This window comes from Puntigrus tetrazona, chromosome 15, assembly GCF_018831695.1.
Source record: "Puntigrus tetrazona isolate hp1 chromosome 15, ASM1883169v1, whole genome shotgun sequence".
In the NCBI taxonomy this organism is placed as follows: domain Eukaryota; kingdom Metazoa; phylum Chordata; class Actinopteri; order Cypriniformes; family Cyprinidae; genus Puntigrus; species Puntigrus tetrazona.
Window position 1 is genome coordinate 20,458,636 of NC_056713.1, and position 19,194 is coordinate 20,477,829.

General features: G+C 37.1%; 1 protein-coding gene across 8 annotated transcripts in view; it reads left to right on the forward strand.

Moving 5' to 3' along the window:
• Positions 1 to 2,508: 2,508 nt before the first annotated feature.
• Positions 2,509 to 19,194, forward strand: part of robo2 (roundabout, axon guidance receptor, homolog 2 (Drosophila)) — a 366,772-nt gene continuing 350,086 nt past the window's right edge. For 7 of the 8 annotated variants that reach the window (XM_043259047.1, XM_043259054.1, XM_043259051.1 and 4 more), the window contains exons 1-2: positions 2,509 to 2,664; positions 6,522 to 6,653. In XM_043259047.1, the coding sequence (XP_043114982.1) occupies positions 6,536 to 6,653 (118 nt within the window). In that variant the 5' untranslated portion in view covers positions 2,509 to 2,664; positions 6,522 to 6,535. The remainder of the gene's footprint in view (positions 2,665 to 6,521; positions 6,654 to 19,194) is intronic. The other variant, XM_043259057.1, reaches the window with a different exon arrangement.

The window sequence follows — 19,194 nt, forward strand, 5'->3', positions numbered from 1 at the left end:
GGTTCCACCGTTAAGATTTAACTGTTTTATTCCCACTGAAATATGAGTCCTCTATTCATAATATTGCTTTCTTGAAATATGGACTTGTGTTTTGGCCAGAAGCAAGTTTAAATGTCTTAATGATGGATTTGTTTCTTACGCACGCACAGCCTTTCGCTTCGCAAGGTGTTTATTGATGGACTGGAGTGGTGCGGATTACTTGTCGATTACTTTTATCAGCTGTTTCTGACGGCACCCATTCACCACAGTGCACTCGTTGGCGAGCCAGCGATGTAACGTTAAAGCTGTTCATCTGAAGAAACATCTCTGATGGCCTCGGTGTGAGTAGATGTTCAGAAAATGAGTGAAAATTCTAGTCACGCTTAAAAAAAAATGATCGAGAAATGAAAAAGTCAGTTTATTGTAGTACAAGATAGATATTATGTTCGCTGCTTCCGCTGTATATGCCAACATGCTTGTAGCTTGTCAAACTCGATTGAAGCTGAAACTTATCTGGACTTGATTAGCATGGGAAGGCTTTCTCCGAAACCACACAAACAAAAACATTAATCATTAAACAGCCATGTCGCCTCCATCTCAGTCGTCATGATAATCAATTGATCACGACCCTTTGCCACTTCTTTTACCGGCCTAATTTCGAGAAGTACACCCTACGTCCTTTAGAATGTGGCAAATTAATTACCCCGATGGAGTCTGGTGGCCCTGTCAAACCCCGTCTGGAATCACGCTCCGCTGCGGCAGCTGACAGCGTCGGCCCGCTCCGCCTTTGCAATTCTAATGAGTGGTCATTCATCAGCCCCTGACGGCTGGACAATCCACTTGATGTTTAAATCTGCTGATAATATCAAAAACATGCACTTGCCGTAATCCGCAAATTATTACTTAACTGTCGATCATATTAGTTTGAGCGCTACGAGTAAATCAGATTTATAGGACCACTCTGCGGTTTTATAAGAGAGATTTTTGCAGAGATTCTTCAAGTAGTTAATGGCTCGTTTCTAGAGTAATTCCAGCGGTTTTCTTTTTAGGATCCAATGGTTTAATGCAATTGCTGCTGTTATTAATTGGTTTACATTTAGTTGATTCGCTCTGCCGTCTGTCTTGCTTGGAAGGTAATGATGAAAAATGCATCGGCTTCTGCATTTGTGCTTCTACGATACGAGACGTGTAAACCATGACTTTTAGTTTCTTCGTGGTCCGCTTGGGAGATTGATTAAGGAGTTTTGTTGCTGTTGTTGAATATGGGATAATTGCCTTGTTTTTGATTAACACTGCAATTTGAGTAAATGGGCATAATACTGAAAGAGAACTGAAACCATGTGGTTGGATTGTAGCCTAAAGGTTTATGTCGTGGATTTTATATTTTTGTATATGTCGTATAGTGTAAAGGTCTAAACAACAACGTTTTTTTTGCATGGATGAGAACAGACATTACTGCAGAGACTGAATATTTCTGTAGTAATCAATAATAAATAACTTTATATTTTAGGTCAGCTGCTTTTTATGACGCAGGTGGATATCAGCTACCTGATTGTACATGACAATGATTTTATGAAAATATTCATCTATATCATATGCATTTTATGATTCTAAAAGTACCCCCAAAAACCAAATCATGTGATTATTCTTTGAATTTGTTTTTTTTTTTTTTTGTTTTTTTTTTTTTTAAGAAATTTTTATTTCTTAATATAATGCATTAAATTGGTCAGAAGTTAGTTCAATCGTCTAAAGTCTTTATACAGTATAATCACACATAGAATACATGCAAAAAATGGTAAAAAAAAACCCCATCAAAATGTATTTTTTCTACTCTGTTCCAACAGAAGAGGCCCGGATGGTTAAAACTGTAAAATATTTCACAATGTTACTGTATTTTTAACGCATAAATAAAGCCTTGTTCAGCTTAAAACAGCTTTTACTCATCCCAAACATATTATTATGCATGCATGTACATATCCAAAGCCACTTTCAACACATTTCAGGTATATATCTGATCGCTTCTTGTTTTCAGGGAATCAAACCGATGACCTTGACGTTGAGTGGATTTGAGCTTCATTTCACTCAAAGAATAGCCGTTTCAGTCGGTTGGCTCTCCTCCGCCGAGCCGTTCGGAGTTGGAACCGTGTAAGTATTCAAGTCAAACATTAAATACATTTAAAGGCAAGTTAATTTGAGAGTGAGACAGGCCGGTACAAATCCGAAACAATGAGTTTGAAGGAAGCTGTGCAGATGCAGGGCCACCTAATCAGATTGCTTTCATTAAGTCTGTTGAAATGACAGAAGCTTTTACTTCACTTCTATTGGATTACCAGGAATGCAGCTCTCTTATGACAATCTGCATTATCGAAACAATCTCTCTCCTCCTCTTTTACTCTCTTTCGCCTCATCCTTTCCTCCCTCTCTCTCTCTCTCTCTCTCTCCCTCTCTCTCTCTCTCCATCTCCCTGGCTGACTTTCCTCTCTCTCTCCTGTGAGCTCCATCTCTCTCTCGCTTTGCAGATGGGATGAGCCTGGGAGGAAGGCAGAGTGCTTTGCCAGTTGTGTGTGAGAGAGGGCAGGAATTCCAACCGCGCGCAGACTATTCCAAGATCAGCTTCCCTCGTGCGCGGGAAATACATCGCCAATGCGTTTCCAAGCCTTTCTTTGAAGGTTCCCGCTGATGAAGGTAAGCAAGGCGAGAGGAAGTTCATCCGTGCGTGTGCATGTGTGTTAATGTAGTTGTCACATGGCGTGTTGATGGAAGTCAGTCACAGCGCCCTCGCATTAGTCTTACATTTCTTTTGGGTTCACTTTAGAGTGGATATTATGTGCTGTTCTATATCGTTCGTGGATTATGTAATCTGTCAGTTGTCGGTCAAAATGTCTGGGTTCACAATGTTAGTTTTAGTAGCGTGTCAACTTTCATTGTTGGGCTTCATGCAAATCCACTGAAAGTTACATTTTGTAAAACTTCGGGCCAAGAATTATAACTAATTATACAACAGTTAGTTGCTTGGAGACACGTGCTGCTTTTTTTCTTTTTTTGGCTTATTTTGAAAAAAAAAAAAATCATCAGTGGAGGAAAGAATATATAATATATATATATATATATATATATATATATATATATATATATATATATATATATATATATGAAGCATGAATCCCAGTCATGGTGATACTCAATTTCACTGATTTTAATTGATCAGATTTAGGCTTCTGATTGGTCAATGCAACAATGACACAAAACACCTGTTCACCAGCAATGGTTCATAAAGTTGAATACATGAAGTTTATGTTAATGGAGAGAAACCTTTAGACATTTTAATGGGTCTCTCTTTAAATGTGAGCTTAATCAATGTCCATATACATATATATATATATATATATATATATATATATATATATATATATATATATATATATATATATATATATATATATATATGTGTGTGTGTAATGAATGGATTTCATTATGTTGGTTTATTTGTATAATATTAGCTTTTTATGTTATTGTTTTTTTTTTTTTTAAATGTAAACTTACTCTGTGTCCCAGATAATAGTGACAATGGCATTTTATTTTATGTAGGTTTTTTCAATATTAACTTGTTTTTATTTATCTCTTCTTAAATTACCTAATGTCTCAGATGGTACTGATGACGAATGAGTATATACTGAGGCATTTTTTAAAACTAACTATCTTTAGCACAACTATACTCGTTGTATAGTTTGATGTTTTAATTCCTGATTTACCAAGAGAGTTCGTCCAATTGGCGTCTAATGCAACCACCCCATAATTTAAACCAGGAAAATTGTTAAAAATTGTAATAAATGATCACAGCATGTCAAGCTTACAGCAGAGGGGAATGTAATTGGTTTTTTGTCAGCCTTGCCACCGAAGGTCCTCTTCTTTGGCAGAGGCCTGAAATGTTTGCTGAGATCCACGGTGGCACGCTTGCCCTCCGAGACCTCGCCTGTGTTATTTTTTTCTCTCTTGGCGCTTTGAGACTCCCACGTAATTACATTCTGACAGCACGATGGACAGCATGTCTTCGGTATGAACACCTCCACAGCGTGAACCGATCCAACTGCATTCAGAACCGCGGACAGCTCTTCTCTCGGCTCCGCTGTCCGTGGTTCTGAAAACAGTGGGATCGGCCGTGGAGGTGTGGGTGCCGCAGACAGCGGCCTACTTAAAGGCATCTTGACGTGACAAGATAAAAGCAATGTAATTGCGGATGCTCGTGAGGCGCTCGTTATGCAGAGCAGCCCATTTGATGGCTAATCTCAAACAGGTTGTTGTGTTTGAGAGCCGTGGCGCGTGTTGATCTAGCAGACAGAAGGAGGAGGAGGGGGGGAGAGGATGACAGGAATCCAGGCGCCTGGCTGTAGCCGTCCCGCTCTACACCAATCTGTCTCTCCTGGGCCTGTGTCCAGCACTGCCCCCGGACCTCTGAGCAAGAGTCATTGACCACTGCCATCCACGCTGAACCGTAGCCCAACGTGGAAGTAGATATTGATCAGGGGAATTAGTCTCCATCGTGGCGCCTACTTTTGTCGATGAAAAAGCAGGTTTCAACCAAATGGTTCTTGTTATGTGGACTACACAAGGTTAGAGTTTTAAAGCTATAGTTCAGGCAAAAAAACCTTTTTTTACACTTCAAACCAGTTTGTTTCATGAAACTGCTGTTAATTAAATAAAAGGGGGGTAACTGTTAATTAGAGATTAATCAACTTAAAGTGCATCAAGATTGCACTTAAGTGTAACAGACTCGGTCTGACACACATGTATTACGTCTACATAATTGCAAACTGTAATTCCATATCTTACATAAGTACTTTTTATTTCATGTAAGGACAGTGGTTACTACTAAGTACCTAATTAGGTACTCTGTATTATGACACCTTAAAATATAGAAAATAATAGCTTTTTTTATTTTGCTCTTTTGTAATAAGAAAATGTTAATGATGTTTTATTGAAATGTGCACCAACTCAAAATGTAAAATACTTACCGTTCTCTCTCTATTCTCAGCAACGCTCAGTCGCAAGGTGATAGAGTCGTGTCTATGCAAATGCTCGTGCTTTTAATTCCAGCAAAGGAGCTATTGATGGAGAAATAAATGGCTGCGATGTGAAACGGAGGCTTATTGATTTTATTTACCCTTTGCTACAAGGCAAGCACGTTGAGAAGCGTAAGGCCGAGTGATGGCGAAGTGAACCAGGTCAGGCATTATACATCACCGGTCACCGGTTCGACTAACCCAGACGGGTATCCGTGAAAGAGAGAATATCTGATCACTGCACAAACTGACAGACACATCAGACAGCTGGAACGCAAGAATCAGTAAAAAAAAAAAAAAAAAAGATTCTTTCTTTTAAAGGAACATAACAAGTAATGTGTGTTGCATGCGTGCTATTCTACAACATGTCTTTAATTTGCATTGCATTAACTGAGATCATTGTAACACGTTAGGAACGTTAAGCATTATGTTTAAGAATTTTTTTTTAGTGCATAATTTTTTTTTAGGACATAAGTAATGTATGCATACTATTCGTCAGTATGTCTTTCATTTACATTCCATTAACCGCAATCATTTGTAGCACGTAAAGCATTCTGTAAAGCATGAACTGCCACAGATGACAATGAGGAATGGCGCATACATTATATGTAGTAACCACCATTTCATATTGTGCTCAGCCACTTCTGTCGGTTTTTCACTTATACCGCACTCCATGTCAGCTGGGCATGTTTTAGTCATTGGTATCATAAAGGCATAATACTTCATTAAGTGTAATGGTAACTCCATAAATTTAGGCCTGAATGCGACTCTACAAACATATCGTTAAAATTTGATGAATTGTTGGTTCATAAAAGCTTTGTGTTTAATGAGTGGAACATTCCAGACCATGAGTTATATTTCATAGCAGTCGTCTTACTCTCAGTGAATTAAAAAAGAAAGCTTGGCTACGTCTTGCATGGCGGGAACATCGCCTCTGATAAATAGCGCGCGGCTTTCAGAATTAGTCCTTGGATATTGAAGTAATCGCATATTGGATGTTTCTTACTAAATAAATAATGCTTTGTAGGATCAGAGCACATCTTGACTTTCAGATATCCTTTGAGATATTAAGAAAAATGAGAAATTGTCCTGTAATGAGCCTCGGTAACATTCATAAGCTTGTGGTTTAGAAACCAGTGACTCAATGTTCCCACAACACAAAAAGGAATTGTACTCTCTTCTATTTACAATAGAACTTGACATCTGAATATTATTAATTTTCTTTTTATTTAATTAATATTAATATTAAATTAATAATATATTAAATAATAATACTAAAATAATGTGTGTGTATGTATATATATATATATATATATATATATATATATATATATATATATATATATATATTTAGGTAATTTATGCAATAACAATAATAATTACTATTTATTTATTTTTTTTAATTTAGTGATTTACTGCTGCATGTATTATATATACAATTAAATACTTGACAAAACTCTTTCTATGTTTTATGCCCGACAGTAACCAATGGTGTCATGGCCGCCAACCCGGACCGAGCGAGGTGTACCGCCGTCCTAGCTTGGCCTTCGCTCCTCCTCATTATCTGCGTCCTGTGGATCTTGTGCACAGACTCAGCCGGCGCTCAAGGGCAAGGTAAGAAAAAATGATTTTTTATTTTTTTTTATTCACAGGTGCTTGTTCCTCAACTTTTCAAGCCCAAATGTCAATGTGAATGTCGCTGGAGCGTGCTTCTGCTTTTGTGAACGTTTGGCCAGATTGATTAAGATGACTGATGCTTTGTCTTGTGGGGTGATGATGGCAAAGTTAAAGATCATGTGAAGGACTTTAGTTGTGTTTTTTTTGTTTATTAGGGGTAGATCCAAAAAGCAAAACCTTGACAGGCGTGGAGTCAGTGAATATACTGGAAAACAAAGTTTCTTATTCGTTTGATATTTTCTTGTAAATATAAAAGTATTACACTGCTTTACTAGTCAAATATTTTGCTTGAAAACCCAAAAACTTGTGACTGTCTCATTGACTGCCAAGTAAAAAAAAAACTGTTGAAGTGTAGAATAGTATAAAAGACATCTTCAGAGCACTCCATTTGCCATCTGTGGTTCAACCGCAACTTTATGAAGAGACGAGAATACTTTTTTACGGAAGTAAAACTAAAATAACGACTTTATTCAACAATCCAGCATCGTAATGTTACCATAGCAGCATTATGGAGCAATATTTTTGTTTTCTAGTCGCTTCATAATGTTCAAAAAGTTACATTAGTTAAGTTTTTACATTAATAAAAAATGTATATTTAACATTTTATTGTAAAAACAAACAAAAAGTAAAAACTAAGCAATGCAATCAGTTACTTTTTTATGGAGTAATGCAATATTATAATGCATTGCTTTCCCAAATAATCCCCAAAACCAGGCATGACTGTCCACTTAAGTGGCCGTTTAAAAAAAATAAATAAATAAATAAATACCTTTAAGATTTGAAGTACACTAGATGTGAACATTCAATGCATCTTTTATGAAGAGTGGTGCCTTGCGTATAAACATTAACAGTGCATGATGGAAAGACTGTGAAAGTTGACTTCTCCAAAAGCTAACCCCGGAGTCCAATCAATCGGATTCAATCGCACGAGCGACGTATGCAGAGATCCATGTAAATCCAATCAATTCCTGCAACTTTATACCAGTATTTACATGTATTTGAAGCAAGTAATTCTATATTCTTCTGCAGTGCATTAGTTTTCCTCGCGAGTCGGTATTAGCGGATCCTGAGGGTCATTTGTAGCCGATCATCGGCATTGGGATTTCTGCTATCCCAAAGGATTTTTGAGAAACTCCTCAAAAGATTTCCTGACATTTTTGAATCTGCTTCATGCCAAAGCTCATTTCTCATTCTCTCAAGTAGTTGCCGTGCGGTTGCACACTTTGGGTTCGGGTCCAGTTTTAATTGGCGTCTCCCAGGGAGACAAGGCCGTGTTGCCCTCTACTGTCAGTTCCTCTGCAGACTTCCACCTCTCCAACAGCCAGGCTTATTTATAGCGGAGCGGGGAACGGCCACACACACACACACACGCACACACACAGCCATTCACTCATGCAGCTCAGGCTGAAAACAATTTGAGAAGTTCTCCTTTTCCATTCATTGCCAAGTGCCGTGGATGCGTGAGCCACCTCCGTCTACAAGGTTAATGCCGGGCCTGTTTTTTTTTTGTAGTGGGGCGGAGAGTTGGAACGGCGCGAGGGTTTAACATTCAGCCCTCATACGACGGGGACTGATTAATGGAACTCAACTGTGGCATATGCCAGAGTAAAATATGCAGGAGGGTGATAGAGACGGGCTTGAAGGAATGAGTGAGTGCGACCGAAAAGAAGAACGAGTCAAACATAACGCATAACAAATCCTCTGGGATGCAGTGAGGCTTCACTGGGCAGAATTATTTGACAAAGCTGACATCGGGTTGCGCTGGTAGTTTGCGATGCGTGGCTGAGGTTTATTTTTAGTGCGAGGCGACTCGTAGAAGAAGAACCCGTCCGCCATGTAATCAGTTTTCTTTTCTGCTCCTCCTGTAAGCTCGAATGTCTTGCCTGCGTGACTGTGATGGCAGAGAATAGAGATTTTCAGTTCAGTGGCTCGGAAAAGCTTAATTATTCAAAATCGGTATTTTGCTTGTATTCCTACATTTTTTGTTTTTAAGGCTGGTTGTTTCTGTTGATTATTTGTCACTTTGAAAGATTTGAAAATTTAAGTATAATGAATCCGCAATATAATGAGTCGGTCTGTTATGCTGCTTTAAAATGGCTTTCAATTGCAAAAATTGGTTTAAAAAATAAACCAGGTAACAATTTTTTATACCCATAAAATATAAAAATAAATATTAGCCTAAACAACCTATTATATCTATATTAAGTAAACGTATGTACAATTTGAAGAAGTGTTTTTTCAAAATCTCTTATGTTCATTTATTTGATGTAAAATGCTGTAAAAACATTATTGGAAACTGTGTGTGTGTATATATATATATATATATATATATATATATATATATATATATATATATATATATATACACACACACACATACATATATATATATATATATATATATATATATATATATATATATATATACACACACACACACACATATATATATATATATATATATATATATATATATATATATATATATATATATATATATATATATATATACACCAAATGTTTATATATTAATTTGCATAAAATATGTTGTCTTTGAAGTTCATAATTGTTCATAATTTTGTTCAAAATATTATTTCTAACCTTGTTATATTATATATGAAATGTATAGTGCTAAACACTGTTGAATAAAGTGAGAGAAGTGTGTTTTGAACAAGTTAAAAAAAAAAAGGAGAAACATCTTGTGACCAGAAGTGGGAACAGTAGCTCAGGGTTATGAGGAACAATGCACATATTAGCTTTAGTACTACTGAAGTTTACCTTTCCATTTGAAATTCAATTACATAAAAATAGGGAGAGTAAATCACATTTTTGGCTTTTTGGAAATGACTTCCTAAACCAAATTATTGCTCCATTATCCAAGAAAACCCTATTTCTAGTTTTGTTTATAACTTCTGAGGACATGGGCAATCAGTTGAAGGCAGATCTCCTATTTGTAGTTGCTTCGTGTTGGGATGTTCAGCTTTGACTGGATTCCTCTATCCGCAGTACCCGCAGACTAACTGCATTACAGGACATCCATCTTCGTTACCTGGGCTCTCTGGCTCCACCGAGGCTCTGTGTCAGGTTGCAGCTCTTTACTGGAGGAGAGAATGTAACGCCCCTCACGTTTGATCTTAGGTCAGTAGAGATGCTTTCCACATGCGATCGCCTGCTTGCGTGGATAACGTGCCGGGGGTTTTGATTTTTGATCTCGCTTGTCTGGAGGCACAGGAACCGTACTTTGATGTAAAGGAGGGCGGATGCATTCATATTCTGTAGAATCTAGATGATGGTTGGAGGTTCTGCATGTGTAGCAAGGATTTGAAGCGCGATTTAAAGGTATAAGTCGCTCAAAAAAAAGTTATTTGCTCACCCTCTCCTTCTTCCAAATCTGTGTGGGTTTCTTCTTCTTCTGTTGAAAGCCAAAGAAGTTATTTAGAAGAATGTCGGCATCTAAACAGTTGACAGTAATCATTGGTTTCTATGAAACTAAACTTATTATAGTTGAATACTTGTCTTTTCCTTTATAGAAATGTAAAAATGCATCTCAGTGGCTTATACAGTACGTGTCTTGAAGACTGCGCTGACCACAACAAAGAAAACCCAACAACAATATGGAGGTTTTAGCAAATAATTAACGGGATATAATTTAAACACAAAATAAATACTCACTAAAGTTTGCATGCTGTTTTTGAAAAGCACTTTGCAATCATGATAATTCACCAATTTTTCCCAGTGATTAAGGCATCTTTGAAGTTTAAATTGCACCGAGACCTTTAAAATGCACGCTAATCCTCATAGCTAATCGCATGCTAAGTTTTTAATCCTCGCTAAAAAGCAGTCTCTCAGCTGAGGTAGCATTTTTGAGACGGTTAAATCATAAGAATAACTAGATTTACTTTATGTTTTATGGTTTTATCTGTGTCTGCGTGTGGTGCCAGAGCAAAATCTGCCAATGCTAGAATGTTATGGGTGGTTGCCAGATTGTTGCTTTGAAGTTTCTGTGGGCTGTTTACATAAATTATGTTTGTTAACTTGCTGGTTGTGTTTACTGTGTTTTCAGTTTTTTAGCCATGCAACTAGCCTGAGATGCTGACATGGTATTGAACAAAATCGTTCTATTACTATGTGTGCTCTTCACACAGGATTTTATTACAGTGTGCAATTTGACCCCTGAGCTCACAACGCATGTCTTTTTGCAACTTAAAAAAAAAAAAAAGAAAACGCATATCAAGACCTTGCGTTTTGTACCTTGGCTGGCTTTCAAAGCAAAAACTCATTTTATTTTGTGTGAATGGATCTAAGTGCGTTATAGTGCGTTGCTAGGATGTTTTGTGTGGTTGCTATAAATGTTGCCAAGTCAAAAGTTTTTACCCTCTTGTTTCAATATTTTAAACTCAATAATAACTCAACAAAATAATGGTTCTTCATTGGTATTGATGGATATTTTTATTACACAAAATGTTCTTTACAGTATAAAAATAAAAATCCCACTAAAGAAACTTTGTTCTTTTGCAAATTGCTCATGAGAGAGATCTTTGGAAAACCCAAAAATGTTGGTTCTGTATGTAAAAAAAAAAAAAGCGTATATATTGTACGTTTTCTCACTTGTTCCATCATATCCGAGGGAAAACTACAAGTTTACCGTAAAGTATTAAGATAACAATTATTTAGTGCCATATTTAAGACATCATTGATGTCTTTAGCACAAATACTTTAAATCTCTAAGCCTATTAGTAATAATGCTAATTCTGATCAAGAAATGGAGACAGGGTTTCTGCATAATTCATGTTGAAGTGAAATATTGGCTGTTCAAATGTTTATTTTGAGAAAACCCGTTTAACGCAGTTGTCACTGTCTAGTCGGACACATTTAGACAGTTGTAGCTGTGTTGCTTGTATGGCGTCATTGATTATTTAGCATTTCTTGACAGTGCCTGAGTACCTGCACACGCAGGTACGCCGGTGCACTGTCTGCGGTGCTACAAACGCTGTGATTTATCATTCCTCACCACCATCAGTATACTCCCGAACGCCGCTAACAGCTGTCCTACCAGATGTATTCTCTCCCCAGGTCCCTGGGTGAATCACACGAACCATACACACCCATGCGGTACGGTATATGCCCACAACCCAAACACATGGAAACAATCGCCCTCGTCCTTACTCTCCATCTTCTCATCTTTTTGTTTTTCGTTCCACTTTGCGCTCGTGTATACGGCAGCCAGCTGCTTTTGGCATTTACGACACCTTGATAAACCAGTTGTTGTTTATATACGTATACAAGACCATCTGTATCCCTGTCAGCCTTCTTTTACTGCCTGGATGAGCTAGTGGTCCGGAGAGAGGGACCTCCAACAGAATCAGGGCACGGCTGTCCGCCAGCTTTGTTAGCAGTAACTAATGCTATATCTGAAACCTGCAGCTTCTCAGGACAGGGACACCTTGACGGGGCAGCTGTGTTATTTTAGTGTCTTTTGTATACTATTATTAGTCTTCACCTTCTCATAGTTCAATCTCTTTCTTGGCTCATTTTATCTGGAAAAAGAAAATATGCGTAATATTTGAATTTAGGTTTTGACTTTCAGCCTTCCCGAATATATATATCACTTTTTAACTATTAGAGCCTTAGGATTGATGTGTTTTGGGATTGGTAAAATGTGTATTAATGGCAGTGTATTAATAATTTCAAATACAATTATATATCACTATATATGTGTATATATTATATATATATATATATATATATATATATATATATATATATATATGTGTGTGTGTATATATGTATGTGTGTATATATATAATGTGTGTGTATATATATATATATATGTATATTATATATATATATTTATATATTATATATATTTAATTAATTATATATTTATATAATATAAACATGAAATATAGTAATCTTTATCGTTTCTGTATTTTATTTAATTTAATTAATTATTTCATTTACCTCAGTTTTAACGTCATGGTTCTGTACGATTTTGTTACATTTTAGTAACTTTTTTCTTTTCTTTTTAACTGTTGTTTTACTGAAGAACTTGCTCTTTCTTTAACTACATTCAGTTATAGTTTCAATATTCTCAATGATAAAAGTCTAACTCGCCTTACGCAATAGTCATTTTATCTTTTTTTTCAGACTTTGGACACAAATGAAGAAATTTAGCAGAATGTCCAAGCTTTTTTTTTAATTTTATTTTATTTTAAAGTAAAAGTGAATGATAAGCTCACAAACTAAATTTTAGGGGGATATTAAAATTAATTGCAATTTTTTTTCATGGCTATGGATTGGCTTGAGAAGGCTACAAGTTGTATGAAGTACTTTTACAATGCTTTAAGATTTTGTTTGCTGTTCGATCAGCCCTTGATTACATCCACTTTCATTATAAAAAAGAGAGCTGTAAGATAGCATGAACGTTATTCAGCTTCGTGTGGGTTTGGAACGATATAAGGGTGAGTGAATCTGTGTGATAGATGAATGTTTTTGCTTTCTTGTTGAGTTACATTAATAATTATATCTCGTTATAGGACTACATCTTACTCTTGTTAAATGCTGCATCTGGGTCTCATCTCCGGTAAAATTAGTTAAATATGGTTTAATAGATTTCCAAGTTGTGTATGCTATTTCTTCAGCGTGAGCAGACGTGTTCTAGGAGTTAGTGAACTGTAATGCGCCTGAATGCAGAGGAGCTGTAGAGGTGACAGCACCTCTGTGCACATGACACTGTTCCATCTGTTTATCAGCCCCTGTGGTTTTACTCCAGACCCTCACGTCTGCGATACAACTGCCCGTCAAGGTGAGCTGTCTGCTAATTTGAGCCTGACACAATAACCTTTAGCACAAGACAACTCGTTCAAAGCTGTCGCACGATCTCAAACTCAAAATGCGTGTCTTAAAGGTGTAGTTCACCCAAAGATGAAACGTAGCGACGGACCGCCAGTGAATGGGTGCCGTCGGATTGAGCGTCCAGACGGCTGATGAAAACATCAGAAAAGCCCCAAAATAATTTAGTTTATGAATTATTTATTAACTTGTATTAATGAAGCATTGCTGCCATTTGCTGTATCGTTATTACTCTTTTAAAAAGCATGCATTATTACGGATTATTTTGACTGGAAGTAATGCTTTCAAATTAAACTGCCTTAAAGGAGAATTAGTTTCTTATCAAACAAGCAGCCTTTTGCTTTACTAGACGTTCACTGATGGATTGGAGTCATTTGGATTGATGTGTTGTTTTGATCAGCTGTTCAGACTCTCATTTTGATGGCACCCATTCACTGCAGAGGGACCCATTAATGAGATGTAATATTATGTAATCCAATCTGTTACGGTAAAGAGCAAACTCATCTACATCTTGAACACTTTCAACAAACTATTCCTATGATATTCTATAACGACTCGTTTAAATGAGCTAAATATGTTCACGTTTGGGAAAAAATGAAGTATTTTGACAGGTACATTCTCGATTTCCCAGTCTTCTCTCTGAGTTTTAGTGCGTTTAAAAATAGCTCTTAAGTATCGACCTGCCACGTTGCTTTAGTAGGAACAAAAAATGACTTGCATGTGGGTTGCTGAAGAAGACTTTTTTTGTGGTGTGAATGTCCCAATTTCCAGCACTTTTTGACAGATCTGGGATCAGCATGACATAAAGTGTTGCTGCTAGAAGCCGTGGAAAGTGGAATAAGGACGTGTGTGAAACCATCACTCAGAATGACTGATTTAAGGCTGCACTGATGTTTCAAAAAACATGCAACATTTTATTGCCGTATTTTGAGCTCCTAAAATAATAATAATAAAATGATATAAGAGCTTTTTAGAATGGTTGCTGCATAATAATATTACAGGGATGGTTCATGAAAAATGGATATTCGTTATTCACCGTCAGGATGTCCTGCATGACCTTCTTTTTTCTGCAAAAGAAGATATTCTGAGAAATATCTGAGTCTGTGAAAGTCAGTGGCTCCAACGGATTAGAATATCTTTTCAAACGGATTCATAAAATAGGTTTTTGATTGCATTCGCGCGCAGTTATAATAATAAGTATGATCGCTAAACTGCACAAAAACACAAACCCTTGCAAAAAAAATCGAGTAATTGGAGTACTTTTTATGCATTACGTTTCTCCACCATACGGCATATTGTTCTATATTGGCATGAGGTATGTGTCAAAAAGTGCTGTTACTGCCACAAAGCAAACCCTCCAAGCAGACTTTCACTCATCTTTGGATGATTTTGCGAATTCATCACTGAAATGGCTCACAGTCAGCCATTAGACGGTGGCCCGTGCCATCTTTTCCGAGATAAATGGATGGCTGATGGATTTCAGTGCGGGGAACTGCTGAGCAATAGCAATTCAAAACAATCCTGAGCGGAAAACTCCGGACCCACGTTTGTCGTTCTGCGCGGGTCAATTTGTAAAGTGTAGCGCTCTAGAGATATTAATGCCGGACGCAGACATGCCTCCGTGTCTCTGTTGTACAGATGGCTCCGCAACGTCAATACGTCTCAACTTAAAAATCTTTCTCTCGCAGTAGAAGGATAGAGGCTTGAGGAATGTCTGTTTGTCATCACAAATGGCTATTTGTTTTTCGCTGAGCTTAGATCCCTTTCGTTCCCCACGGGCCGTGAGTCATATCAACCCAACGCACGAGAAATCGCTTGGAGATTTTCAGATAACTAGCCATCTGTAGTAGGAATATGAGCCATTTAATTCAGCTCAATCCCACACAATATCCAAAATTATACGAGCAGACAGTCATCGAAGCTCAAAGAGACAATGGCTTTAAGAACCACGGATATGCAGACATTAATTTAAAGCGTATGTGTGTATTTTTGGAATTTTGGGGAAAAAATGTTTGTGTATGTACATTTTTGGAGAATTTTGGATAAAAGATAAAAAAATAAATAAATAAATAAATAAATAAATAAATAAATATATATATATATATATATATATATATATATATATATATATATATATATATATATATATTTTTTTTTTTTTTTTTTTTTTTTTTTTATAAGACACTGGACCACAAAATCAGTCTCAAATCACTGTAGTGTATTTGTAGCAAGAGCCAAAAATACATTGCATGGGTCAAATTTATAGTTTTTTTTTTTTTTAAATGCCAAAAACATTAGGATTTTAAGTACATTTACATTTAGTCATTTAGCAGACGCTTTATCCAAAGCGACGTACAAATGAGGAAAGATCAAGATATTTTGTAATATATAAATATAAACAAAATTGATTAGTGATATGCATTGCTAAAAACTTAATTTGCACAACTTTGAAGGTGAATTTCTCTATATTTAGATTTTTTGCACACTCAGATTCCATATATTCAAATAGGTCTATCTATCTATCTATCTATCTATCTATCTATCTATCTATCTATCTATCTATCTATCTATCTATCTATCTATCTGTCTGTCTGTCTGTCTGTCTGTCTGTCTATCTATTTGCAGAGTGTGTTTATACACTCTATGGAAGTTTCCTCAAACACACAGCTCTCCACAGCAGTCAGCTCTCACCGCCCAGCTGTGACGAGTCACTGCCTGCTACCGTACTAATAGTGTTTGTGTTTTGGTAATTACTGAGAATAGATGGTTGGAAAGGCCTGGAAAACAAGTCTTGGCAAAGGCCGGGCAATGTTTTTAAGCTCCTGCGTCAGAGAGTACGGGTTGTCGTCCAGATTGATTCTATTAGCTGCTGTGTTATTCATACTCTTGGTAGGCAGGTGTCAAGACACGACTGGAAGAGACAATGAAGAAGAATTGTTCCTCTGGCACTGGAGTGTCATTTGATATTCACCTCATGGTGTCTTTGCCTTTCAGTCATTTACATGCTCTTGCACCCATTAAAAAATGCATTTAAGAGATAAAATGGTGAATCTTAAATATATCTAATGCATACGTTTAAAGACATCATTGCACCCCTATTTATTTCCTATTGTGTTTAATTTAGGAATCATTTTCAGGTATGTAGTTTCGGTAGTTTGAGTAACTGATGCCCTCTAGTGGCAAAAAAGTATATATTTTCATGCTAATTTCCATCAATAGTGAGCTTGAATTAAAATAATTGCTTATCATGTGGCAGACAACGTGTTCACCGGTTGATCTATATTATAGTTTTTTTTGTTCTCACTCCTGTAATAATGACATGTCTTTGCAAGAAGCATTCAGAATCGTTATGTTATTTTAATGCCTAATTATTATGTTGATGACAATGGCGGAAAGTGAATAACTACATGTGTATATTTATATAGAATTACAATAACTGTAGCAACTATTATTTTGATAGAAAATTATATGAAAAAGCTTATTGTGTATGCTATGTGTGTGTTTGTGTGTGTGTGGTTGACTATTTTTAGACATGCAGCCTATAAAATTAAGTTACCTCAGAAAACTATGACGACGATTAACCGGAAGTGTTAAATGATGCTCTGTTTTTAAGATAAATATATAATTGTTGAAATATGATTAGGCTATTATCACTGTTAAAGCGGTCATTTTTAATGTAATTGGACCTGACACAAATAGTTTTTCGTCAGGCACGTTGTAACAGTTAATACTATTATTTCGAGCGGGTAGGTCAGCACTTGCACGTTTACTCGACGTTTGCATTTAACACTTAACGTTGCTGCTTCAGTAATACTGTAGTAAATGGGGAATGTGGAAGTTAAAATTCGATTAAAAAATCACTATGAAAGCTTTACGCTTTTTGAAAGTGATCACATATTAATGTTAATGATTTCAGGGTAGCCAAAAAGACATGAAATGTAAAAGGTTGCGTCACAAAAATATATAATAAGCAGTGTGTTTTTCCTTTTTAACACTAAGTGGCGCTGTTGACCCTTTTAAACTAGAAACACAGCACAAACCCAGACAGAGCACTGAGAAAGAAACATCACCCTAAAAACTCTTTCTTTCACACACACACACACACACACACACACACACACACACACACACACACACACACACACACACACACACACACACAAACAAACACAAAACTGTGTAAAGCACTTACTTTTGGCTTTCTTGGTCTTTGTGTGTAAACATCTGCCTTGTATGATGAATGCATACAAAACATTCATTGTTCTGGTTCATTGTTTTTTTTCCCCCCTTCTGTAATGGGGTGATCGGACTTCTATTTCTTTTTTCCACCTCTCACTTCACATTTTCTACTGAAATTCGGCTCCTTGTGAAATTGCCTCTGTGCTCAAGCTACCATATCCTGTATGATATATGGTCCAGAGTGTAACGGGCCTTGTCTGTCATCGGCAGACTTCATAAAGCAGACATACTGCACGAAACATAACCCAGTGCAGCCACAAATGACTTTACGGCCACGTTTTACGAGCTGCTGTTTGGACCAGTCGTTGAAGATGTCCGTCGTCATTTCACCGTAGGGATGACCTTGTTGTCATTGAACCGAAGAGGTGGCACATGACAGCCGACAGCAAATCTTGCACGATGTCATACTTGTCACTTCCTGGGCTCATGAAACATTATTGAAGCTTGCGGTTGCTTTTCATAGCCCCGCGCAGAGCAGCCAAGCAGACTTTTGCATCACACTGCAAGCCCCATTGACTCCTTCCCTCTTGTGTCTCACAGCCGGCTCTTCCGGCTTGTCTTTAATAGGAATGCTGATGATCTCCATTTCCATATAAATGAAGAGAATGGAGTGTATGCTCACTTAAAGGGAATATCTGTTGGTTGGAAAATACTTCTTTTGACGACCTTGAAAAACAAGATGGCTGATAGTTAATGCGCACCTTTCACTTCAACAAGACAATTCCGCATCGCATTGCAGGAGAATATTATTTTTGTAATTGCGCTCTCAAGGATCTTGCCTGCACCCCTGTGGCCATGCAATTTTCCCACTTTCTTGTAATTTGATGGCTCATTCGTTGAAGATGCAATTGCTTTTTGAAACCAAAATGGAGTGAGTTTCAAATGGAATTTTACTCCTGATGAAAGAGTGGCTTCCCTCTTGACCCAAAACGTGCTGGTTAAATCTAATAGGGAAGCTTCGATTGGAGCTCACGTCCTTTCCTGAAAATAAACACACAAAAGTATGATGGAGCAGGCCGTTGTTGATGTGACTCGCCCTCCGGGAGATGTTACAATTACAGAAGAAAAGCACCCATACGACCTTTGGCCTTTGGAGTGTGCTTCTGAATGCCGCCCCGTCCTACCCAGGAGATGCCGGAACTCCACGGGGACCGTGTGAGAAACATCTCCTGCCCCCCTTTCAGCCTTCTGGAGCACCCTACAGGCTAATAACTCTCTTCCTCAAGATTAGAGGAGATGTAGCTGTTATTATCGTGAAATATCTGACCTTTCACTTTGATTCATGATCATAAATGAGCTTTTTGTCAGGTCGGGCGGCAAGACGGATGAAAGCGGTGACAATCAAGTTAAAAAAATGAATTTGTTTCACGCTGTAATCTGGCGTAAA